The 25,327-nt window shown below is 36.7% G+C and overlaps 4 protein-coding genes and 1 long non-coding RNA gene across 11 annotated transcripts; 1 reads left to right on the forward strand and 4 right to left on the reverse strand.

Moving 5' to 3' along the window:
• Positions 1–663: 663 nt before the first annotated feature.
• LOC144652036 (TNF receptor-associated factor 3-like) lies at positions 664–5,859 on the reverse strand. Its single transcript, XM_078512080.1, has 5 exons — positions 5,804–5,859; positions 5,083–5,532; positions 2,959–3,139; positions 2,553–2,782; positions 664–2,036 (listed from the first exon to the last, which is right to left on the reverse strand). Exons 1-5 carry the CDS (start codon positions 5,857–5,859, stop codon positions 1,862–1,864), a joined length of 1,092 nt encoding a protein of 363 aa, XP_078368206.1. The 3' UTR covers positions 664–1,861.
• A 2,721-nt stretch (positions 5,860–8,580) lies between these two features.
• On the forward strand, positions 8,581–25,263 carry LOC144649863 (uncharacterized). 3 transcript variants are annotated; one of them, XR_013569961.1, is made up of 6 exons: positions 8,581–8,824; positions 11,475–11,613; positions 12,442–12,516; positions 18,714–18,806; positions 23,501–23,588; positions 24,461–25,263. It is a non-coding gene; the product is annotated as an uncharacterized LOC144649863 (long non-coding RNA). The 3 variants fall into 3 exon arrangements; XR_013569959.1 differs by having other exon boundaries at positions 8,584–8,824; positions 11,475–11,632; XR_013569960.1 differs by lacking the exon at positions 8,581–8,824 and adding an exon at positions 10,036–10,859 and having other exon boundaries at positions 11,475–11,632.
• LOC144649862 (uncharacterized) lies at positions 9,775–11,646 on the reverse strand. The gene is made up of 4 exons (XM_078509460.1): positions 11,526–11,646; positions 10,883–11,040; positions 10,612–10,669; positions 9,775–10,038 (listed from the first exon to the last, which is right to left on the reverse strand). The coding sequence occupies exons 1-4, from the start codon at positions 11,629–11,631 to the stop codon at positions 9,821–9,823; spliced, it is 540 nt and encodes a 179-aa protein (XP_078365586.1). The 5' UTR covers positions 11,632–11,646; the 3' UTR covers positions 9,775–9,820.
• On the reverse strand, positions 11,927–19,589 carry LOC144649859 (uncharacterized). 5 transcript variants are annotated; one of them, XM_078509456.1, is made up of 13 exons: positions 18,688–19,589; positions 18,135–18,238; positions 17,428–17,532; positions 17,103–17,181; positions 16,812–16,893; positions 15,866–15,919; positions 15,333–15,386; positions 14,766–14,819; positions 14,310–14,411; positions 13,865–13,999; positions 13,650–13,691; positions 13,305–13,365; positions 11,927–12,029 (listed from the first exon to the last, which is right to left on the reverse strand). In XM_078509456.1, exons 1-13 carry the CDS (start codon positions 18,846–18,848, stop codon positions 11,956–11,958), a joined length of 1,107 nt encoding a protein of 368 aa, XP_078365582.1. In that variant the 5' UTR covers positions 18,849–19,589; the 3' UTR covers positions 11,927–11,955. The 5 variants fall into 5 exon arrangements, with proteins under 5 accessions (XP_078365582.1, XP_078365580.1, XP_078365581.1 ...); XM_078509454.1 differs by having other exon boundaries at positions 15,333–15,392; XM_078509455.1 differs by having other exon boundaries at positions 14,310–14,404; positions 14,762–14,819; positions 15,333–15,392.
• On the reverse strand, positions 19,736–24,754 carry LOC144649861 (uncharacterized). The gene is made up of 5 exons (XM_078509459.1): positions 24,423–24,754; positions 22,037–22,251; positions 20,787–20,819; positions 20,631–20,669; positions 19,736–20,328 (listed from the first exon to the last, which is right to left on the reverse strand). Exons 1-5 carry the CDS (start codon positions 24,752–24,754, stop codon positions 20,153–20,155), a joined length of 795 nt encoding a protein of 264 aa, XP_078365585.1. The 3' UTR covers positions 19,736–20,152.
• Positions 25,264–25,327: the final 64 nt, after the last annotated feature.

Below are 25,327 nucleotides of genomic sequence, written 5' to 3' on the forward strand. Positions count from 1 at the left end.
TTATACCAGGGTCGGCTATAAATTTCTGGGGTCAGGTTTTCATGCCAGGGAAGGGGAAAGCCTTTTTTTAATTCTGACCTCCGAAATTTTTTACCTATTTTCGATATCCGAATTTCTATTACCATGTATAACTCAATAAATACCGGTGTCCATTTATGATTTTGCGATGGGGGTGGGGGTGGAGGTGGGGGTGGGGGTGGTGGTGGGGTTGTGCTGTAACCGAGAGTAAAAATGGATATTCAACCCCTTTCCTCTCTTTGTTCTTACTATCTTTTTAGTGGGAGGGGAGGGGGTAAGGGGGTAGTATAATGACGAGAAGTATCTTTGCCAAAAACGATGTTACAAATTTCCCTAATGTATTTAAAAAATTACAAGAAAGCTAGTCTAAGAACGTTGCCATTAACCAAATATATGTTATTTTCTCTTTTAAGAAACGATTTCTACTTTTTCCAGATAAGTGTCCAAAAAAACTTTTACGGCCAAAATGTGCTGTGTTGATTCTTTCACAGAACAATAGCAGATACCGATTACTTCTTTTTTGTTTCTGGTGTGTTTTTTATGAAAAATAAGCTGAATGTTGAAACTTTTCCTTAAATTCCTCAAAAAATTTCGCCAAAGTTCGTTAATCTTCCTTTTTTGGAATTTAAGCATAAGGTTGGACTTTTTGATACCTATTGTAAATGCGAACAAATGCTATGATGCGTTGTGATATCTCGTGATACCTCGTTATGGCTAAGACAGTTGGAAAAGTGACCTCTTCAAATTTGTTATCCTTATTTATTCATTGGAAGAGAGCGCACTAGTCGTCCAATCTTATCTAAAGACGTAAAGGACGCCGGGCGGACCGAGGATTTGAAATACTTCTCGACTCTCTTCTCAGCAATGTTGTGCTAAGGGGTCTGCTAACTCAAGTAGAATGCCAACTCTCAGGCCGCCTTTTTATGGGCCAAAAATTTATTTGTCCAAATTCGAGTTTCCGAGTTTGTGCATGAGGTTTTCATTTCTTTTTCAGTAACAAGACGCAACGGTTAACAGTTTTAAAATATTTATTTACCAACTCTTTGCTACAACATCAATAAAAAGGTCAAACAAAACGTCTGCTAAATACCACACATGTGCATGAATAGGGTTTTTCGCACACACACACTTATTGCATGGTAGGCCTTACCAGATTGTGCGCGTAAAATCTCTTAAAGGGTTCTCACTGGGATGCCAAAATGTAGCTTACCCCCCCCCCCCTCCCAAAAAAAAAAATCCAAAATCCAAAAAGTTACCCCAAAGTTAATGCAATTTGCCCAAAAGTTGGCAATCTGGAAAGGCCTACTCATGACTTAACTCGGATTTGATTCGCCATACTATTCAACACACTGATTTGAATAATTAATAATCCTAGTTGTATTTGTTTCAATTTTTCTGGATTATTTCCGATGTTTTAACAATAAAAGATGTAATAGATACTGGAAGTAAAACATCGCTTCTTAGTGATCATCTTCGTGTTTATTATGTACCTCATTATGTTAACATTTTCGCAATTCGCAACTGTAACTTTGATTTGATTCTTTCAACCTTTTCTCACTTTAAATAGTTTAATTACGTAAAAATGCATAAAAAGCATAGCATTGTTAAACTCTGAACTGTAACTTCCAGTGGTTTCCCAATTATCACTGCAAATTTTTACTTGCAACTCCTCTTGAGTAGTAAACTCTTAAGTATTGACATTTTTTCTTAAGTATTTGCATAATAATCTGTCCCTTTAATTGAACTGTCCCTCTAGGGAAGACTTCATTGCATATCAAATAAATTCATTATTAAATTCAAACTGGTGGCAAGTCCATAAACGTTTCTTTTTAGATGTTTGCGTTTACATCGAAATGTCAATTTTTTCGATGAAAACTTTGATGATCAACCAAGCCCTTTCTTCTGCTCTTTCTTCCAGGGTCTTAAGTTTGATTTCGGTTCCAAACATCTGCCCTTCTTTAATTCTTTCGTCTTCCAAGGTGAAGACGTCATCCCCGTCCTGTCCGGCAATTAAGAATCTGCCAAATTAAATTATTAAGAGGGTATATTAAAGGGGCTATGTCACGGTATTTAAGTCATTTTTCTGATTGCTTTTAAAGCTAAAGAAACCTGATCAAGATAATAGTTTTCCAAGATAGGAAAACATCAACGGAAAGACAAAACCCCGAAAATAATAAAGGATGGTTACAAACTTAAAGCAAGTGTCATTTTTTTCAAGTTGACTTGTCCGTGTCGTAGCCCGTTTAATAGTCAATTTTATCTAGGTGGTTTAAATCATACAGGCTAATAAATCCAAAAAATGCACAACTGATATTTATAAAATCATAAACAGGCAAGGTTTTTTAAAATATCTTTATATATCTTTAGAAAGCCTTCTAGTGCAAATTTTGTTAGTACTGCTAATTCTAATTCTTAGCTCGTTCAGCAATAAATAGAATGCTTGTTCTATTAAGGTGCACGAAATTATTTCGAACTGTAGCTTACTCGTCAAAATGACATAACTTAAATTACAGTTAGTGAAAGTTGAAACTCACCTGATTGCAACTCTAATCGAATTGACTGCTGACCTCAACTGTAGGTAGAGACTGCAGTTTGGATTATTAATTTTAAGGACCATCCTCCATCGCTTCCCATCCATTTCAAACACATCACTTGTCATTGGTTCTTTATTCATTTTTTCAGCTGCCCTCTCTTTAAAGCTGTCTATCGTCCACGAAAAACAACCCAGGGACAATGCTGTTTTTTTTAAAAGGGCCTTCTTGTCCTGCAACATTCAAATTGCGAATGAGCTCTTAGTTCTCTAATTCTTTCGGCGTGTTTGCTTAAGCGAACAAATTCAGATTTCCCAAGGCTAGTGTCCTTTAGTTAGATTTTGTTTAGATTTTCTTATGCCCCTGCTTGCGCTGGCTGTGCCCAATAAATATATTTTGCATAACTTACTTTGCTTAAAAGGGCTTGCTGCAGAGCTGCCCTTTCCTCAAGAAGAAGAGCGACGTGCTTCTCAGCGTGATCTCGGTTGTGCTTCTCCGTGCTCTGGCTGTTACCCCAAAAGTTACAACCAACAATACTGCACTCTCGCTGCCTCATTTCACAGGCACTAAGATGTACTTGCAATTCTTTCCTGTAGGTAAAAAATTGTTGATGTTGTTGATGGGAATGTTAATGAGACCGATTAACTTGATTACCGTTGTCTTGTTAACATCCTGGCTAAAGTGATTATAATGCTCTTCTTCAAAGAAGCAGTGATAACTCGAAAAAACAAGCTTTGAATAACAAATAGTGGCATAACTTTACTTTAATCGTGTCTTGTTTGTTATACTCTGTAACTTCATTGCAACATTTCTTCCACTTTGCCCAGTCTCTTAGCTCGATCAGCCTTCACTATTTCTAATTGACAGTGCTCGGTTTTCCACTGTTATTTTTTCCATTGCAAGTATTTATAATTTTGTGAAAATAAAGATTGTAGGAAATAAAGATTGTTGTTGTAGACTTGTTGTGGAGAACTATAATATTAGATAGGGCTTGCGCACGCGCTATGTTATCATATTTCTCATATAGGATCATACACCTATAAGGGTTGGCGAAAAAAAAAAAAATTGCACGCGACAGGACCGAATTTGTTGCGTGCACTTTTGTCCTTGTTATTGAGTTTTGCAAATTCTTGTAAAATTCACTATGGCTAAAGGTAGCTTCCACATGTCCAAAGAGAAAGAAAACCCCCTACCATTCGGTCTTGTCGCGTGCACTATTGTAGTTCTTTCCGTTAATCTTTCGATTCTCAAAATAGCTGTATACAACGCGCTCGTGGAATAACTGTTGAGTGTACAAGGGAAAGTCTCGATCTTGTTAATAGTTGGCTCGCACGGAGTGTGGGATAGTGTGATAATGCCCTACAATTAAATGAGTGTGAGCTGTATGTAATCAATTAATTATTTTTCTGCTATCCTGACGAAGTAAACGACTTGCTAGACACAAACGCCACGAGCTGCTGCGATTTACTAGATAAGAAGTCTGTTTTCGTCGTTTTTGCTTAAGCTCCCGGCTAGAAAATGATGAAAAAAATGAACTGTTGGGCTCAAGTCGTACTTTTTTGGATATTGCTAAAGTCATTCTCGTTGAGGTCGCTCATTACAGTATTAAAAGCACGTTAACAATAAATCTTTTTTGCTTAATTACGGTTGTTTTGGTAGTGTTATATTTTGTCAGCACAACAGAAAATTAAGCGTTAATCTTAATCTTTGAATTATCCCAATAATATCTCAAATATTAAACTAATCTTCAAATAGTTGAGCAGATAGAAAAGCCAAAATATCATGATCGAACCGAACTGATTATAGTAACAGGTGCGCACCGAGCTAAATGTTGTGCTATATTGTGCTGGTATCCGGTCGCTTCGTTCCAAGGTTACTTCGTTCCAAGTCACATCGTTCCCACTGTTGTTCAGATCGTTCCCCCCAAAAAAATTCACATCGTTCCAACTAAAAGTTACTTCGTTCCATCGAAAGATTCGATCGCTCCAAAAGAAAAAAGTTAGATATAAAAGACGATCCAAGTCATAAAAGGTTTTCAACTCAACTTATTTGCGTTTGATTTACCTAAGGCTCAAGGCTAAACGCATGTAAAGGAGTTTATAGCAATTTTCTCACTTTTAAAGCCACACGCAAAGTGCGAACATATGCTAATTGGAGGTGTGATATTTCATTAATTGCTTGTTTTAAGAAACGCAACTTCCATAGTTGATTACTCGTTGCTGTTCTGTTTCACGTTTATCAAACGGCAAAGTAAGACGTAAAAAAAACTGCATTGCTCGTATTGAACAGTCGATCGCATGGATTACAAAATTTAACAACATCGAGTAGTAATGTTTTCAATAATGTTTCCTTATAAACATTCTCTTTAGGAAATTAATATAACGCTCTGACTTTTCGATGGAACGAAGTAACTATTATTTGGAACGAAGTAACTTTTACTTGGAACGAAGTGACTTTTTTTTGGAAAGATCTGACCAAAAGTTAGAACGAAGTGACTTGGAACGAAGTAACCGTGCAACCTTTTCTGCCTTACCTTTTCGGTCGCAGGCTACACTTCAACGGACAGCTCATCGTGGTCTCTGGGCACATTTGCTCAATGTGCACGTCTTCGTTAGCAACAGTTGTGTCGCCGTAGCACTTTTCACAAGAGATTATCCTATATAGGCACTCCTCGGCGTGGGTTCGCTTATCCTTACGTTTCACCGTTTCTTTGCATCCCTCATTGTAGCATTCCCGCTCTTCTTCCGGACATTTATGTTGAATTAATGCTTCTACTACGTCCTCTCGCCCGCAAAGGTTGCACCTCGCGCGTATCTGCGCAACGAGCTTTTTCACGGTATAATTCGTCTGGGAAGTTCCTTTTATAATATTTCTGCAGTACGGACATTTTTTAATGGCTTCTTGTCTGACTCTAGAAACACAAGAATTGCAGAATGTGTGCCCGCATTCGGGCAGGATGACCGCATCCAGCATGAGTTTATCGCTGCAACAAAAATCAATGTATGTCACAACTGATTTCAAAGTTACATTGTGCATACAGCATTTATTTATATCTTTTCGACCATCAGTTTCTTATTTTGACAAAACCATATCATTCGCTTGAACTTGTTGAAAGTGTCAGCAAAGTCGCCAGTTATCTATGCTTAAACGCTCTAATTGTTGAAGTCTTGCGCGTTCAAAAAAATAAAAAAACACTGCATGTTTTACTTAACTCTTATCTCCTTGTTGTAAAACAAATCTAAGTTATTACTTACCAGACATAACACTGATAATCGCCAGAAACGTCTTCGATTGGAGTTAAATTTTCCATGAGAAGACTTGCTTTAGATTACTACAACTCTTAGCTGCAACTGTCTGTTGGGCAGTGATCGATTGTGATTTATTCGCGAGTTTGATTTTCCCGTCAGGACCCCTGGGACTACTTAAATTTAGTAAATACTTGCTAATTACCAGCCTCTTATCACACACAGCATGATGCATCAGTTATATAACGATCTTCAAAAACGATTAGCTAGTATAAAGATATGTGACTTCAAATACATGTTTTTTCCTGCAATGACATCCTATTTTCGCTAATGTACGCTTTAAAAGCCAAGAATTTCAAGATGAAACACAAAGACGCTGGCAACGTATGACAATAAAAAGCAATTGAAATGTGAGATAGTCATCGCGACAATGCTTTTTTCACGAGGTAAACGGATCCAGCAGTCTAGAGGAGTGTGCTAGGGCACTTGAGATGCCGTCGTATTGAATAAATGTTGGAAAACCTTCCTTAGGCCTTAAGCCAAAATAGCGGCAAAACACGAAATTTTCGTGTGTGCGTTGAAAAGTGCATTTAAACGACAGTAGAGTTCGAACTAAGGCTCCTAGTTGAGAAAAACTTCAAAAGATTGTATCTTTCTGGATACTCTTTCACGAGAGTGCAAGTAGATAAACATACGCGTCGACCAAGCAAGAAAGAAAAGAACGAAAAACTTTTCCAATGATTTTCAAAATCATTTTTTGTTGCTTTTGCATCGAAAGAATATGAACAAATGTATTTGCTAGTCGGAAGCCTCAAGCAGAGCCATGCCGCCCGAATACTCACGGAGCTTCTACCGATTTCGGTCCTGGGGCCCGTTTCTCAAAAGTCCCGAGAATGTTTCGGTCTCGAAAACTTTTCGGGGCTGTTTTCGGGCGCGTTTCTCGGGTTCGGAAAAACGTTTCTCAAAAGGTCCGAAAGAGTCCCGTGTTTTTCGGGGAGGTTTTCGGGATTTGTAACGCAAGAAATAGCGCGTGCTTCAATTTTCCAGCCTGTGATTGGTTCAAACATTGCAATTGACTTAGCACTGAGTTGGGTTTGTCACGTACGCATCAAATTCAAAACTTTTTCGAAGAATCGTCTGCAAAGTTGTACAGTTTCAGCAATGTTTATTTTTTAACACTGATTCACCTCTGGGCTACTTAATGTACGGCAGCCCTTGATGTATGTGTTTTTAAAAAGCGTTTCTGTTTGTTTAATTTTGTTTATTCGCGGCTTGTGAGTTACGAAGCTCGCGCTACAAACAGCCATTGTCTTGTTGTTGAGCCTTGAATTTGGTTGAATAAAGTTACTTTTGGTTGAATTCTTCTCCATCATTGTCGCTCAGCACTTTGACGGACTTGCTGTACATACACTGAATGAATTTCGGAAGTTTTTGTAAACAATTTCAGGCGGAAAAAGTCGGCGATCAGGTACGTTTTTAAACCGCGCTACGTTCTCTTCGCGAAGTAAAAGTTCTTCTTGGCGCGCCGGAGTTTGTTTTGAAATTTGTCAATTAAACAACCTAATTCTGCTAGACTTTTTTCTCTCTCACATCCTGTAATGTTGTCCTGTTCATACAAGCCTTTCACCGCTCTTTGTTTTCAAAAAAGTGCTTCGGAGATGCAATTTTATAGCGACAAAATAAGTCCCGAGAAGTGTTTTCGGAAGGTCAAGAGCTCCCGCAAAGTTTACGGGTAAAATGAAGTGATTTTCTCGGGCACGAAATGCTCGGGCGTTTTGAGAAACACAAAAAAGAGTTTCTGGAGCTTTACGGGACCGTTTTCGGACCCGAACTGTTTTCGGGACTTTTGCGGAACGCGCGCCAGGGCACCTCTCCTAGATTCGCCACTACTACCCCAAATTTATTTTTTTTAAAAATTCCATGTTCAGTCTCAGTTATGTTTGCCCAACTCTGCTTCCTACATGGCGGCTTTTATGACGAGAAAGACTATACATTTAAAGACCCTCGGAACTGACGAAGTTGATTTTATGGAGAATGTGTCCAAAGTATCGATACTTTTCAACATTGTCAAAATAATGATAATGATAATGAATTTATATAGCGCATTTTTCATGTGCATATGTTCAAATGCGCTGTACACCAGACCACAACACCGGGAGCTTCGTGTCCTACTCTTTTCGAATAGTGTGTGGGTTCTCAAAATACCGGTCTCTCTAATATTTGGTATCTAATATCGGGCCATCCTTCTGGAAAAAGAGGGTTTTTTTTTTTTTTTTTTGGGGGGGGGGGGGGGGGTTGGGCCAACCATGTTAAGTACGTTCGCGCCAAAATTTTCTTGTCGATAGATTGTTGCTGGGGTCAGATAATGAGTCACTTGTGTCAGAAATGCACAAAAAAAATGTGGTCGCCGACTTCAGTGCGCGCGCTCAAAGTGTGACGTGTCATGGCATTGCGTGGATAACGTGAGCTGTATTGATGCGAATAGAAAGTGAACATAGATTTTTTTAACCAAACTTCGCCTATTAGTTTATTATATTAAGTGAACTTAAATTTTGACATGAAAAAGGGGGTCTCCACATCGGTTTAGGAGTAGGAGGAACTTGTATATTGCATATGATTTCTTTAATTCCTTTGAGAGTACTGGAAAGTACACGTTTTTAACGATAATTTTTTTTTTTCAAACATAGGAATTGATCTCTTCATTTTACAGAAACAATTCGATCATTAAACCCAAAATATGAGAAAAAATTGATAGGTCACTATACTCGTCTAAGAGAAAGAGACAATTAACTCCTCTCGCGGAATATAAGCCGCATAGAAAAAAGCCGCCATTTTGTTTATGTGCGCGGGCTCGCGCGCGCTTATTACGCGTAAAATTCTGCGCAGTAAGGTTGCGCAATGCAATACAGGGGACGAGATTATACCGAAGATTGGACCTTTTTAATAGTCCTTTAGTTGAAAATTCGAAACACAGGAAGCTAGAGCCCTTCCTCGGTGTTATGAGAAAGCCATGAAACATACGTGATTACGGTAGGTGTCAATTTAAAAACTTTTTTATTCACGAGGTTTTAAGTCGTTAAGTCTTACAATTAGAGTATCAGTTTAAACTTGATGATGTGGCTTTTGTAGTAAATGATACGCAAATCACCCAACCATATAAACCTTAAAAGGGACCATTCTTAAATGTTTTGTTGATGGCGAAATTTAAACAATTTGGTTCACCCACAGCAGGTTACCGTATTTTCTCGATTAAACGCCGGGCCCCGAATAAACGCCGGGTCTCCAAGTTGTATTTGAAAATAAACCCCTTAAACAATTTTTAAAGGTTTAATATGATTTAAAAACAATGTCTAATTATAAAGCTGCCAAGAATAATGAATAAAAATCGTTTCTTAGAAACATAGGGCTTGAAAAAACTTCTATCGGGCCAAGTTTGAAATAAACGCCGGGGGCGTTTAATCGAGAAAATACGAGAACCCATTTGCACTTTGATTTTGAAAGACAATTAATAGTGCCCTCTTCCCAACAAAACAGTTGATGTTTTTTATTAGATAGACGTCAAATCTTTGAGAATTAGCAATGTGATTGAGCCATTTAATGGCCCAATCAGACATTGCTAATTTTGAAAATATTGATACCTGATCAAGATGTATCACAATTTTTCATACGATCAGTCCATTCCTCAAATGGAGAGGTTTAAAATGCTTGACACAAAATGATAAACAGAACATTAAGGTACAAAGATGTGTAGAATATCTTGTTGTTTAAAAAAATTCTGATGTACAGTTGAACCCCGTTATTTCGAACCGTCAGGGGAAACAAAAAATAGTTCGAAATAGCGGGAGTTCGAAATAGCCAATAGTAAATGACTGAAGGGCAAATCCAAGGGAAACGGGTTGTCCCTACTCTTGCCTAACCCTAACAACAGTCTTTTGGCTACAACTGTTGCACCATTTTATTTATTAAAAGTAGCACTTGTTAATGTCTTAGTCATCAATGTGGTTATAATAGTTATCATGGTAATTATCAGTAGCAAGACATCAAGTGCATTATGGTTTGGATTGTTAAGCCTCTACCTGTAAGTACTTCACATGTACTCACTTTGTGTTTGTCTTTTTTGCTCTTTTGTTTTTGTTGACTTTCATCGAGTCCTCTTTTTCCTTCTCCCCCATTCTTCTCCTTTGTTTCTTCTCCATTCTGTTTTTGCTGTGTTTCCTTCTCCTTTGTGTGATAATCCTCACCAACTGACATTAATCAAGCAGTAAGAGTGTAAGTAAGAGTGATTAAGACATATTCAGGTCAAAGCCGAAGCACTCCAATGCTAGGGGGGGGGGGGGCAATATATTTCACAGCCATATCTAGTGGAGAAGGGGGGTGGGGGAGAGGAGGGGTGCACAAGGACAAATAAATTTCTAACATAGAATGTGATTTTGCTGAGCTATTTCTCTAGTGTATGGTTACCACAGGTTAAGAAAGTTTGTGGGAATTTATAATAAATTTCTTGACCATATGCGAAAAGTCAAAATTGTATTCTGAGTTTGGAGAAATTGAGAGAAATTGACGATTGAAGTGAGGGAGAGCAAAACTGATACTGCATGTACATGTTCCTTGCAGCTTAAGGGATTTCAGAATGTCTTGCTATATTGCAATCATGCATCTGGAAAGTATTCTGTGAACAGCATCCATCTATTTAAACATGCTACTCACTTTAACTTTCAATAGTAAAGTGACGGACTCGATCTATAGATCTCTAGTTAAGGATGTTGCTGAATCAAATGAAATGTTGCTACAAGACGCAGAGACAAACAGACTAATACCTAATTCAACTGTTGAGTTTTGCCCTTCAGTTTCAGGAACAGTTCTTCCAAATGAAACCTGAAAAGATAACAGCAAATTGTGGAAGTAAAATCAGATAAAAATAGTTGTTCAAACAAAAGAAATTTGTTAACATCTGTATACTGAAGATTGTTTCTGCACATTATGTCATTATAATAGTTATCATGGTAATAATTATCAGTAGCAAGACATCAAGTGCATTATGGTTTGGATTGTTAAGCCTCTACCTGTAAGTACTTCACATGTACTCACTTTGTGTTTGTCTTTTTTGCTCTTTTGTTTTTGTTTACTTTCATCGAGTCCTCTTTTTCCTTTTCTGTGTGATGTTTCTACCCCATTCTTCTCCTTTGTTTCTCCTCCATTCTGTTTTTGCTGTGTTTCCTTTTCCTTTGTGTGATAATCCTCACCAACTGACATTAATCAAGCAGTAAGAGTGTAAGTAAGAGTGATTAAGACATATTCAGGTCAAAGCCGAAGCACTCCAATGCTAGGGGGGGAGCAACTTTTTCCACGGCCATACCTCGTGGAGGAAGAAGCCGGGGGGGGGGGGATAGGTGGTGTACAAGGAAAAATAAATTTCTAACATAGAATGTGATTTTACTGGGCTATTTTTCTAGCGTATGGTAGCCACAGGTCAAGAAATTTTTTGGCAAGTTGTAATAACTTTCTTTTCCAGTCAGAATCAATTCATAATCCCTCTAGGTCATGACAATGATGTAGTCACCTTTGGTGTCTCCTTAAATTTAACCACCAAATTAAAGGGTGACTTGTTTAAGGTCTCCATTCACCTATTCAAACATGCTACTAACTCATTCAAAAGTAAAGTAATGGACTCGATTTACAGATCTCCATTTAAGGATGTTGCTACAAGACACAGAGACGAGCAGACAAATACCTGATTCAACTGTGAAGTTTTGCCCTTCAGTGTCAGGAACAGTTCCTCCAAATGAAACCTCCTGAATAGATAACAGCAAATTGTGGAAGTATACATCAGATAACATAGTTAGTTTATAAAAAAAGTAATTTATTAACATCTGTATTCTGAAGATTGTTACTGTTCATTAAACTACTTTCTATTCAGTGTGCTCTAGCTGGCTAACCACTAACCTTTATTAAACTTAATCCTTATCCTAAAAGCCATCTTTTGGCTAGAGATATTGCACACCACTTATCAGTTGTTACATTTGGAAGGTTATGTGTGTTTTCAGACATTAAGTACATTATGGTTTGAAAGTACTTTACATGTACTTACTTTGTGTTTGTTTTGTTCATTTGTTTTTGTTTTCTTTTTTTCCCTTTCTGGCAGTCCTTCCCTTTTTCTTTTTTTACCAGACATTTCTCCTTTTTGCTTTTTTTCTTTTCTTTTTTTCTTCCATGGCATCATTCTCGCCATCTGACACTGTCAAAGTACATGTAAGCAAGTAAAATTGATTATTTTGAATCTTTTTAAAAAGATAATTATTATCCTAAACCTAAATCACGACTTGCTAAGGGTTTAGGAGTAAATAATGTTCCAGACCCCTTCTTATTAGTGCACCAACTGGCTCCTCCCATTTATTTTACTGACCCCATTGATTTAAAATAAACTGGGGAATGTAGGAAGGAAACAGAACTGGTCTGTAAGCAAGCTACCCAGCATCAGGAGCCTTTATGACTTCTGGATGCTTCCCCAAGGAGTGTGTGTAGTCCGCATAAATATATAAATATGCATGTCATTTGCACTCATTCTTTTCTAGGTCTTTGATGGCTTTTCTTGTTGAGCAAACAGATGAGAAAAACTTAAATATTTTTCTTACTTGCTATTAAAATAGAAATTGTACAAGTTTGCAATGGAACAACTGAACCAAAGGATTGAAGAATTAGCAGACTGTCATCTTGGATTTTAGGTAGGCTTACTTGCTTTTGTTTAAAACAGGCCTTTAAGGGATTTTAAGAGAGGTTCGCTTAAAGAGCCTGTGTTTTGTCGACATCCTTAAGCTTGAAATACAGTGGAACCTCAATAAAACAAAGGGCCAAAGAACTGGCAAAATATGTTTGCTATAACAAGGTTTCCTTATATCAAGGTTCTTTATTATTATTTCTGGGGTTAAGGATACCATTAGTTAATTAATATATTGAGGACTTCACTATTTGGAGGTTCATTTAATCGAGATTCCACTGTAAGGGATTTCAGATGTCTTTGCCAAGTGATTAATGCCCTCATTAGTCTTAGAATTATTTTGTGAAATGATCAGTCTTTATCATTAATCACTCTTAGTCAATTTATGTGATGCTCAAGTAAATTTAATTTAATGTGGGCATGCAATGCATGCAAGAAATATAAGGTCTCTAGAGAATAAGACCGGTTTTTTTGATAACCTACATTTCAAGTAATACAAATGTTTATTAAACAACAATAAACAGGATGCAAATAGTTATAATCATCTAAAAATGATTTTAACACTAATGTTGAAAAAAAACAATATATATATGTTAAGACAAAAAGGAAAAACAAAGAAAGAAAACAATTTACAACTGTCTGCACAGTCTAGTATTTGGGGTTCAATTGTTTTTTGTTTTTGTGTTTTGATGAGTGCAAATTTACAATTATTTTCTTCCCATTTTACAAATCATAATCAAATGAAATGGTGCTGCATTAGACACAACGACAAACAAATAAGTCATATATAAGCACCTGTTAAATCAACTGTTTGGTTTTGCCCCTTATTGACAGGGTCAGTTTCTTGATCTAAAACCTATATGTAAATAAAAACAACACATTTATTAGTTATCACATTGTTGAACGGGTTATCACAAAGTGTAAGGCGAGGCATGCAATCAGTTCCTGTTAGGATCAGCAATGTCGAAATCATCAAGTTTGTAGTAAATAATAAAGATGGCAAATTTTAACCAATTTTAGATTTTAGCCCAACCGGTATCTGGGTGGCCATGGGTTTGATTCCCGTCGGGGACTCAGACTTTTTCTTTGTCCCAGGAGCTATAGAGTTGAATTGTATCGTTAAAAAATCATCATGCTTACTTCTTCTGCTGCAATCATGATGGCTGCCATTTCTTTTTCAGTCTACAGGAAAGATAGGTTAAACAGATTAACAAATAAACAATCGGTAGCCCAAATACATAAAGTGAGAATGTTATGGGGCAAAATACTTTTACTGAATGAAAGAATGGGTCCACCACAAATATGTTAAGGCCACCTTAAATAAGGACAGACAACTGCTCAAAGTTAATTCTTACCTTTTCTACAAGTATTACTGCCTCACCAGAAGGAGGTATGTTGTCCTTTTGTGAGACAACCTCCTTGGTGACTTTTCGCTCAAGGACAAAATGCGCTGGTTGATCTTCTTGGCTTTTTAGCCAGTCATACACTTCCTGTGATAAAAAACAAATACAAAGAAGTAACGAAAAATTAATACTTGCAGTAGCTACAATAACTGTGGGCCATTTTTTATTGTTTTCTTGATAAAATATCGTACTCTGAATAAACCATGGTATCTCATAGATGCCGGATCAAAATTGGCTGGGGTGTATTTTTAGTCTACCTTGTAAATTTGAGAAATGAGATGTGCAAAGGAAAAGGCTGATGTACATGTAACACAACTTGGATGATGTTAGTGTTTAAATTAGTGTTGTTGTGACTGAGTTATTATTGTTAAAAATTAATAACAGTACTGTAATTTACCTGGTAAAGTCCACCTTTAGAAAAGTTTGACTTTAATTGACCACTAGGTGTAAAAACTTTCACCTCAGTGGTTTCAGATGTGTCTTGATGAACTGCTTTTTCCTGCGTGAGTAACAAAAAATTTGTTAAAAAAACGAATTTGACTATTCTTTCAGCAAAAAAAATCTTGTGTCTCAACAATACTGTGACTCACAATTGCTGTACAATTCATGTTTGCAAATAAATTGGAAACACATTGACCAAAATATGACATAATGTGCCAAATGGCACTATCGGACATTAAAAGCCGGGTTAACACAAAAAATAATAACAAAAATTCTTTAAAACAGATTTTTTAAAAATGAATTATCTAGGCAGGTTAAAGTACACTGGAGTGGACAAATGCCATCCAATGTATCCAAATAAATGACATTTGTCATTACCCCTCCCAGTATGGAATTACTTCCTCAAACTTACTTTGGAGACATTTTGTCCACTTTTGATTTTTTGTCCTTCCTTGTTTTCTTTTTTCTGAGTGTGTAAACAATAAAAACTATAGTTAATTTTTGGGTTACAAACTTATAATTTTCTTAAAACTAGTAACTTACAGAATCAAGTAATGAACTAAGGACCGTCCCTGGAAATAGCCACTGAACCTTAATAAGCACCACAGTGAGGACCCTTGTATGGTAAAGAATTCAATTCACAACAAACCAACTCTAAAAATAGCAGGGTTTTTTTTTTCATCAAAAGCAATGTTCTGATTTATTTTTCTTTTCAAAATTCAGCTGCAATAATGTGCTCTGCTGGACTGGGTACTGTCCCTGAAAAATTGCCAGTGACCATAAATACGCACCACAGCGAGGACCAAATGCAGTACGTGTCCAAACGATTCTATTTAACACAAAAATCACAACAACAACTCTAAAAACAGCAGTTTTTAAAAAATGAATCATCTAGATAGGTTACATGCAATCCAATGTATCCAAAAAAATGACATTTGTCATTACACCTCCCAGTATGGAATTACTTCCTAAAGCTTACTTTGGAGACATTTTGTCCACTTTTGATTTTTTGTCCTTCCTTGTTTTCTTTTTTCTGAGTCTGTAAACAATAAAAAAGATAGTTTATTGTTGGGTTACAAACTTATAATTTTCTTAAAACTAGTAACTGAACCTGAAAAATTCAATTCACAACAAACCAACTCTAAAAATAGCAGGGTTGTTTTCATCAAAAGCAATGTTCTGAATTTTTTTTGACAGCTCAAAGTGGTTATTTTTTCTCTTCAAAATTCAGCTGCAATAATGTGCTGTGCTGGACTGTGTACTGTCCCTGAAAAATTGCCAGTGACCATAAATTATACGCATCACAGTGTGGACCAAATGCAGTACGTGTCCAAACGATTCTATTTAACACAAAAATCACAACAACAACTCTAAAAACAGCAGTTTTTAAAAAATGAATTATCTACTAGATAGGTTACAGTACACTTCAGTGGACAAATGTCATCCAATGTATCCAAATAAATGACATTTGTCATTACCCCTCCCAGTATGGAATTACTTCATCAAGCTTACTTTGGAGAAATTTTGTCCACTTTTGATTTTTTGTCCTTCCTTGTTTTCTTTTTTCTGAGTGTATAAACAATAAAAATATAGTTAATTGATGGGTTACAAACTTAATCGAGAATAAAGATGAAGTATTTAACATGACAGGAGCATGGGATAAAGAAAAATTCTTAGTTCCCGACGGGAATCGAACCCATGGCCTCCCAGATACCGGTTGGGCGCTCTAACCTACTGAGCTACGAGAGACTCATTGTGAGCTGGGCCATTTACTAGGTTGATATGTGACACACGTGTCCTGCATAATGCTAGGATCAGCAATGTCGAAATCATCAAGTTTGTAGTAAATAATAAAGATGGCAAATTTTGACCAATTTTAAATTTTAGCCCAACCGGGATCTGGGTGGCCCATGGGTTTGATTCCCGTCGGGGACTCAGATTTTTTCTTTGTCCCATGATCGTGTCATGTTGGATACTTCATCTTCATTATTTATTACCGAGCTTAAAATTTACCATCTTTATTATTCACTACAAACTTATAATTTTCTTAAAACTAATATACTTATAAATGGAATCAAGTAATGAACTATGGACCGTCCCTGAAAATTTGTCACTGACCCTTAATAAGATCCACCACACCACATTGCAGTTCTTTTGTCAAAAGCAATGTTCTGATGTTCTACAGCTCAAAGTGATTATTAATCCAAAATTTTTGCAATATATAGCTCTGCTGCGAAGGCCAAAAATCTCAAATAAGCACTACACACAAGGGAATAAAATTTACTTTGCATCTTTTCAGTCCTTAAATTCAACATATTAAAACAGTTCATTTCCCAGAAGATCTGTGAAAGGAAAATTACTTTAAATTACGTCCCCTGGTTATTGGGGTGTTGTTAATACCCTTTGTGGCCGTTTTCTCTAACATGGACACTAGACTACAAAGTGAGTTTTAGTGTACCTTTAAGGCATCAGCCTTTTCCGAAAGGACAAGATCATTTTCTTGCTTTCTCTTCAGATTTCTTTCCTCTTCTAATTGTTTCCTGATTTGTGGTAAATGAAGTAAATTGTTAGACATGTTTAAGTCATACATGTGATGTTAACTTAAGTCAGTAACTTATTTTTTTTTTTTTTAAGTGTTTTTGCATTAAATACAATGTACGTTGGTCTCAAATGCAATAATGTTAAGTTAAACTGTCACTAACGTAGAAAACACCATAGGTACAACAGGTGGAAAGAAAAACCTCCTTACTGGTGTAGCTCGGCAACCTCGACAGTTTCTTTGCTTCTTTTCAAGGCTTCCAGAAAATACGCCTGGAGGTCAGATACATCTGTGATAGAAAAATGTCACAAAAGTCATGTATCATTAGGCCAGTGTGCACATGTAATTTGGCAAACATGAACTGTAATAATTTTGCATGTTGTATGCCACATTTCAGAGAACTGGTCACCGTAATGTTTACAAACAACTGATACAGCAATGTTAACAATGTTTTGCCCTAGCCTCATTGAACATGTGTGTGATCCCTCTATATTCATATCTCCTGTTATTCTAATATTAATTATTATGTACTCACCTTCAAACGTTTCAATAATGGTGGGTTTTATTGACCCCCGCAGCGATGGGCTTACCAGTAAAACCTGGGGATTTTGAGTTGTCTGGCTCCCCAGAATATGTATTGCTGAAAGATAAGGAAAACATTGTATTCATTATTTTAAAAAAACAAAGTATTTTAACCCTACAAGTTTTTTTTGCTTTCCTTAGTGGCCATTTGGCCACCAACTAGACAACAGTAACTCAAGTTTGGTCGCGAGTGGTAAATTATATTTGCTAAGTTAAGCTGATGCTTCCTATCCTTTCTTACAATTTTAGTCACAAGGCTGGCAACAGTGGTTCAAATTTAGTCACCAGGTCCAAAATTTTTATTGCCATGGCAAATTAAATGGTCTCAACTTAGAGAGTTATATTTTAAACAGTAGATATCAATTACAAATTGCTACTACTTGTACATTAAAGATAAAGGGATAATAAATGTTTTGCATTAGGACATAAATAGTCACTTGCTAGTTGTGATAGCATTGTCGTAAGCTCCAAACCACCATTCCAAAAAGTAAAACTGTTTTCTCAGCTGTTTAAATCCATACATACCGGTACTTAGCTTGTATAAAGCAACCTTAAATACAAAATTAATTACTGTGCATGAACTGGCAATGTATTCACTTAACATGAGTCAGAAACTTTTTCTAAGAATTTATGTCATGTAAAAATTGCATGTATGCGTACCTTCCATCCCTTCACTGGACTCACTGCTTGACAACCAAAATAAGGGCTCTTTAAATGTGGCTATAAGTTCACTCCACATGCCCACACAGGTCTCATTGAGAGCACTTCAAAAAAAAAAATGAAACAATTATGAGACAATCTCAATATTTTGTTAAGGAATATTGATAATCATAAACTAATAAATAAATAACGAGACTGTGTCATGCATGAGTTAAGTATCTTTTATCAACTTTTGCCAAATACTCACTTTGAAACTTAATGTTATCTACAAAAATATTACTTCTATGGATCTAAATGACAAAAAACAAGCAAAAAAGATTAACTTTGAAAACTGTTCAGCCCAACAATATTTCGAACACGGATATCACAATCTGTTTCAACCTTCGTCGCTTTTGGGCATCGTTACCTTTCTTTGTATTTGTTGTATTATTAATAAAAATGTTCCATTTTAATCTAGGTAACTGAGATTAAAAGATTGAATCGAATTTTAAAGCAGAAGCAGTGAACTTTGGCTAATGGTCTTTAAAGGGTTAACTTAAGTTGAATTTTTTACCCTAACATTTTTTTTTTCCTCATCAGAGAACTGCCCACTTTGTTTGGACAGAAAAAGGACTGCCGGCCTACATTCGCCACGGATATGATGACAAAGCTGGAACAACAAAGTGATAAAATGTGAGTTAGAAATAAAGTTTTAAATTGAATTCTGTCTTTCATTTGGGTCTGGATAATCTGCGAGCCAGCGAGCCATTTCAGTTAGCCTAAATAGCACATTGGTTAGCCTAAATAGCACTTCGGTTAGCCTAAATAGCACTCTGGTTAGCCTACAGTTAGCTAAGGTAGCATGCAGTTAGCCTTTTATTGGGATTAGGGATTTCTGGCTCGCATGCCTTGCGAGTCATGCGAGCCATTCAGGTTAGCCTAAATAACACACTGGTTGGCATGGCTCACTGGCTCGCATATTATCCTAACTCCTTTCATTTAGTGATTCCTGTGATGTGAATTATGCATGGGGTTAATGTTACTGTAATATGTATTATACAATTTAAAGGTACATGTCATTCATTACCCATTTTTTACGTTATTATTGCTGTAATTGTACCAGAGTCCTTAGAGGCATGTTAGATAGCATTAAGAAATTCAGGTGTGATAAAGACCAACTAAAATTACCATAGGTTACAAGTCTTCAATAACTGTAATATATGCATATGTAAATTTCCAACCACTCCCATGTATATAGGTTAATCAAGTACAATTAAATCAGCTACCTTTTCCGTGTTAAAACCCCACCCGGCCTTATATTACTTTCAGTGAAGGTTAATTATTGTTAAAAATTTTGGCTGCAATTTGAAAAATGTTTTGGTACACACATTATTTTTGGTGAATCCGCCACTAACTATACAAACATGTATATATCTGGAAAGGTATCAAAATGTAAAATAGAAATATATAATCCAAATGTATTTAACACTTTAAACTTACACTTTGGAAGGTCAAACCAACAAATGGTATGCCATCAGCAATCTTCGCTCTTTTGGCCAATATAAGGTCATCAGTAAGATTTGCATGCAGCAGACCTATAAAAATAGAAACTATTACACTATTTCTAAATAAGTTAATACTTCCAACATTTCAATTTTGGACCCATAAAGCCAAAGCTTATCTTTGTTTCTGTGTCACATTAAAAGCTGCTATACAGTCCTTATCTCTAGATCTATTAAGCGGCTACCCTCCATTAAGCAGCCACTTTCCCAAATTATTTGTCACTGGACTGCAGCTAGCGCTGTATTTGTTACCTCTATTCAATGGCTACCTCTATTAAGCTGTCACAAGTGTATTATTAAATATATGGGTTTTTACCTCAATAAACCGGCCAGCAAGTTTCTTTCCAAGTGCAATGGTGTCAGAGGATATATATCTCTGTATATCTTCAATGAAATATCTCTAGCTAAATTTTATACAAATTAACTGTTGATGCGAAAAGTTGGAGAGTTTGTTACGAGGTTCACGATTTGATTGTCTTACTCGCAACACAATTGGATACTTCGTAACGAATTCCCAATTTCCCAACGAACTTCGCAACACAGCACAGTAAAGTTATTTGACATCAACTGGAATTGGCATGTGGGTGATTCATCCCTTACAGTACCTTGATGTTCAAGGCCGTGGTCAGACAGTTCTGGTAAAGTTAAGCCCACTGCAAAAAAAATGTTTAATGCGATTACATGAAGTTTGATACAATAAAAATAATTATTTCTTTCTTTATTCTAGTAAGTTTTCGGTACACAAATTTGCATGTCTCACAAATGTATGTATGTGAGAAGGCCCACTTACTCTTTAAAGATGTATTCTCTTCCTTTCTGTGCCTCAAGTATTTAACCTTTAGTTGATACATCACAGATGTTTGTATTTGAACATTGCATGACTCAACCAGCAGAAAACTACATATAGTTATAATGAAAATTAATTATAACTTAAAGATAAACTACATGTGAATACCTGGTAAACAGTCTTCGTCTAATCTAGGCCCAAAGTTGCCTTAAAAAAGGAAACAAAATTTTGTTATACTATAAAAATACAGTTCAAGTACACGTATGCCAGTACCGGTAAAGTAAAATAAGCTGTGAGTTTAAATTGTAAAGTGTTATAATTTACCTTTGATACAAACTGCCTCTTGGCTTTGTTGCCCTGGAACAAGACAAAGATAATCTCATAAAAATGAATTTTATTATTAAGCTTAATGAACTAAAATATTAATTTTTGTGGATTTTATGATATGAATTTTCTGCATAATGAGTACTAACAAAGAGAATATACAGTGAATACAGTTTAGGATGAGTAGATCTTATGTCAGAAAAAATATTGACTGGATTTAAGTGCACGAGCATTCATGAAGTAATTGGGTAATGATAAGGTACCAGTAACAATAACATCAGGCAATAAATCAAGGAAGTGTAAGCAGAATAGCATGAGTCCATTCATTGACTTGGTGTTGGCTTTGATCGAGTCATTTAAACTTTTCAGTGTTAAGTTGACTTAACTTAAAGTATCTTACATTATTGTTAATAGTGCCTTCTGCGGAGTGTCGCGATTATCACATGCTATGCTTAGCATTGGATCATTCACAAATGTGGCTACTTATCCTCATCGAGCCCATGATGACTCTTGAGACCGAAATGTGGCTAAGAGCATGCCAATTTGGCTATTTTACAGGCAGGTTAAATTTTACTAGAAATTAAAGACCATATATGACAGGTTGCCCATATGAGAATAAAGTTCGTCGCCACTCTTCATGTAGGAATACAACCTTAATATATGCATGTACAAAGAAATTTAATTGTCATGTCTTGAAGATTCAAGTGGGAAAGTCTTGAATAATATGCATAGCAAAATCAAAGCAATGAATACTCTTAATAAACATTTGGAGAGTTAAAGTTCACTGAGTGATGTAAATGTAAATGTTGTTTATAGTGGTCATGCACTTAGCTTCATATCTCTTCGAGATAGCTAGTTTACAGGCATGCCACTGAAACAGAGGCAACAAGTATTGGAATTCTTTGGCCATTTTTAATAAAACAATTATTCCACTTGCGCTCGTTGGATAGGGGATCGTTATATAGAGCCCCTGACAGGGGGAGTTTCCGTGTCACTGTTTTATCGCTCTTCGTGTCGCTGTCAGTAATTCAATTGAAGGAAAGTTACTTGTCCTTGTCGAAATTTATATTTTTTTTATAAGGGTTGTCGGTTGCTTCCATTTTATTTTACGTACTGTCGCTACTTTTTGGACCATGTCGCTTGTCAGAATTTATCCTGGCAGGGCCTCTATATAGCCATCTCATATCAAATGCACACTCATGGAATAATTGTTAAATAAACATGGAATCTATGTAATGTACACTGTGTACCTGTGTTTGTGGGAACAATGATTGCTTGTGTGTTGTTAATCTGTTCTTCTGGAACAAACGTTACTGGAACGTTAACACGAGGGAGGCGCTCTGCAAGGTATACCCTTGTAGATGTGGATTTAAAATTTTCCACAACTTCTCTTCCTGAGAGGTCGGAACCAACCTTGAAGAGGGCGTGGTTCCCTGCACTTTGTGACTTGAAGAAGTTTAAGCTTCTAAAGGTAAAAAAAAAAAAAATGACAAGAAATCAATGTGAAGAATAACAGTCTACCATGCCACTTAGGGAACAAACATTTAAATCTAAACAAAGTTGGCTGAAGTGGTAGAGGAGGAATTTTGTCACATCTTTTAGATTGCTGTAATTAAGGGTGTAGTTAGACCTGGGAGGAGGCTACTGTATGAAAGGGGGCAGATACATGTATGCTTGTTTGAAATATTTAAAAATGCTTTATGCTACGCTATGTTAGCTGTGCGCAAGGGCCCCTTAATCCTACTTCAGACTGCTAAGAGCTGACCCTGTTTGCTGGGCTGGCACCATTTAGCCAGATCTTGGCACTCTTTTAAAAATGCCAAAAAAGTCAATTTTGCAACTACAGTACATGACAACGGGGCCAGGCAGGTTATACGAGATCACAGTATTGCAAAGCATGGATCCTGTCTAGCTTGGATGAGATCTCCATCTAGTTGCGTTAACTGGGCCACGATTTAATTTCTCTTCCTAGCACGCACACTGTCAACCTTAAAAATCGTTATATATTCTTCTTTTAAAAAAGGATGTTAAGAGGCATAACAACTCATGTAGCGGTACAAGTGTAAAAAATAAAACAACAAATTGCTAAAGAAAGTCATCAAGATAATCAGACGTAACGCCAAAATCAATCGTGCTAAATTCAAACTGCTGTTCATGCTAAATCTGGACCATCCCACGCTGGCTCAGGATGCGTTATAAAGACATCTTGGCAAACCGAGGCAGCCTGGCTCATGAATATAAACAGACCCTAAGTAAGATCAAAACTTGAAATTTACGCCCTAAGTGTGAACAAGAAGCATTCTTTCCCTTCTCACTTAGGAGTCCCCTCCCTATAGGGATTTAGGCATGACCTGCATGGAATCTACATGAAAGTTTTATTTGCTTGTACTGCTATATCATGATGAAATTCTCATCTTTTCTTCTGTCAAGCTAATTACCTTAGCAACCCCTTCAAAAGTTTGATTTTGTCAATAAGAGCCACTATTCTAATAAACGCCCCCATTCTAATAACTGTATCCATTCTTACAAGTGCCGCTAATCCAGTAAGCGCCCCTATTGTGGATAACTGAAGTCATTGACGTCGAATATGTAAACTCATGAACATCTGTCGTACTGTACTAAACGGCCTGTCGTAAATAAGCGCCCTCCCTTAATTAGCAAAGGGGTGAAAATTAATCATAGTAGCACTTAGTTATTGTATTTTTTCTTTGCAGCAGTTCTACCAGTGGAAAACAGCCAGAAACGCACACTAAAAGCTCCCATCATGATTCGTCTAAAGATTTCCTTTCAAGTACTGACCAGGTATGTTCAATAATTGCCCTACCATAGATGATTTTTTATGTACGCAGCTATTAGAATGAGCTCCGCACCTTCTCCAAAAATATTTTATAGAGGCCACTCTTGAATAAGTACAGCGGCTATAATTTGGGTATTTACAAAGAGACTGTAAAACTATGTTCATGTTACCTCTTGTTTTTGAACAGCACTGAATACTTTCACAAGGACACTGAGAAACTGTATTCGTGCTACCTCTTGTATAAATTTTCATTCAAGAATACACACTCTCCTCAGTGTTTTAACGGTAGTTGGAATAGGCCCCGCTCTTGAGAAAGCTTTGCACCTTTAATAGGGGAAATTAAGTAAGTGCTGCTACGCTTCAACCACCATTCACAGTAATCATTGCACTTCATAAATACCAAAGGTCAACTTAAGGGACCGGTCATAAAGTAGATTTTTAGAACCAAGGAAGTGCTGTTTTAAAAAAAATATTCTGGTACAATTTTTGCATTATTATAATGCCATTCAGTGAATAATTTTACCATGACACACCCCTAATGCAGTGAATTTTTTTCCTGAACCCCCCTTTTTGACATGTTGAAAAATAGTGACCCACCCCAAATTATTCATAGCCCACCTCCCCCCCCCCCCCCTTGTACTTTATGACCAGTCCTTAAGACCAACTTTATTACTTCTAGTGTGTTGAAAAATACATGGGTCTCCTGGTTTCCCGAGATCAATAGATTATTCTAAAATTCTAAAACTTCGCGTCATGTTATGTTCGCGTCACTTTATTTTCGCGATTTTATTTAGTGTCGCGAAAATTTCATGTAATAAGCTAAAGGTACATCAAGTTACCTGCAATTCTGAGGAATTTCTCTTTTCTCCCTTTTCAGGAGCGCCAATAAGTTCTCGCCCTTGAGTTCTTTCGGGAATTTTACCTTGGAGGACGGCAAAGAAGAGAAATCTTCGGCGTTTTCATGGGGAAGCCAGACAAAAGTTCTGGTGGGCTTGTTGCCTGGTCTCCCCTTGCTGGGCTCAGTTCTTCGACCTTGCAATTGGTTGTCTGTCTCGTTGAACAATGGACCAAGTTCCCTAAGATCTTCATTAGATTGGTTCTCCATTGCAACAACAGCTTCGGCCATTCTCTGATTAACTTCACCGTAAGCAAGGTCAGGATCCTCAGACATGAGAGTATGATGGACGCAACGATGAAAAGCACGAGGCGAATACTCGAATTTCACTCGAGTCCATGTCAGATGTCAGTTGTCAATAGACCTTTTGTTTTTCATGGTGAGAAAACACAGACGTGCTTTGTCTGCACGTGGACTAACTGATCTGAGTCCATGTCGTAACTTATTTACACACGGCATGCTGATCAACTGTTTGCTCAATAAGCTTCAATAATAACGAACTTACACAATAACCGGTAATATTAAATCAAATAATATTTTTGCAAGGAAAAGTAGGCAATTTGTTCAACAAGAATGTGACAGTTTGACCAGGGAGAAGCGTAATTAACTACTTTAATGCTTGCACAATGTTGCTACAAGCCAACATTTTTAGTTAATTATTGATCAACTTTGTAGAAATGGAAGGGAGATCTCCTTAAAAAGCGATAGCAAGCTTGTTGCTGCTAACTGATGTGTAACTGAAGTAAACAGGATTTCAGTGGCAAATAAAGTTGATTTGATTGATTGATTGATTGATTTATTTATTAGCTCTATTGTGTTATGCCTCGTTCTATAAAGAGTGCCGACACG

Source organism: Oculina patagonica, chromosome 4 (assembly GCF_052425735.1).
Source record: "Oculina patagonica isolate OP01 chromosome 4, crgOcupat, whole genome shotgun sequence".
NCBI classification, from domain to species: domain Eukaryota; kingdom Metazoa; phylum Cnidaria; class Anthozoa; order Scleractinia; family Oculinidae; genus Oculina; species Oculina patagonica.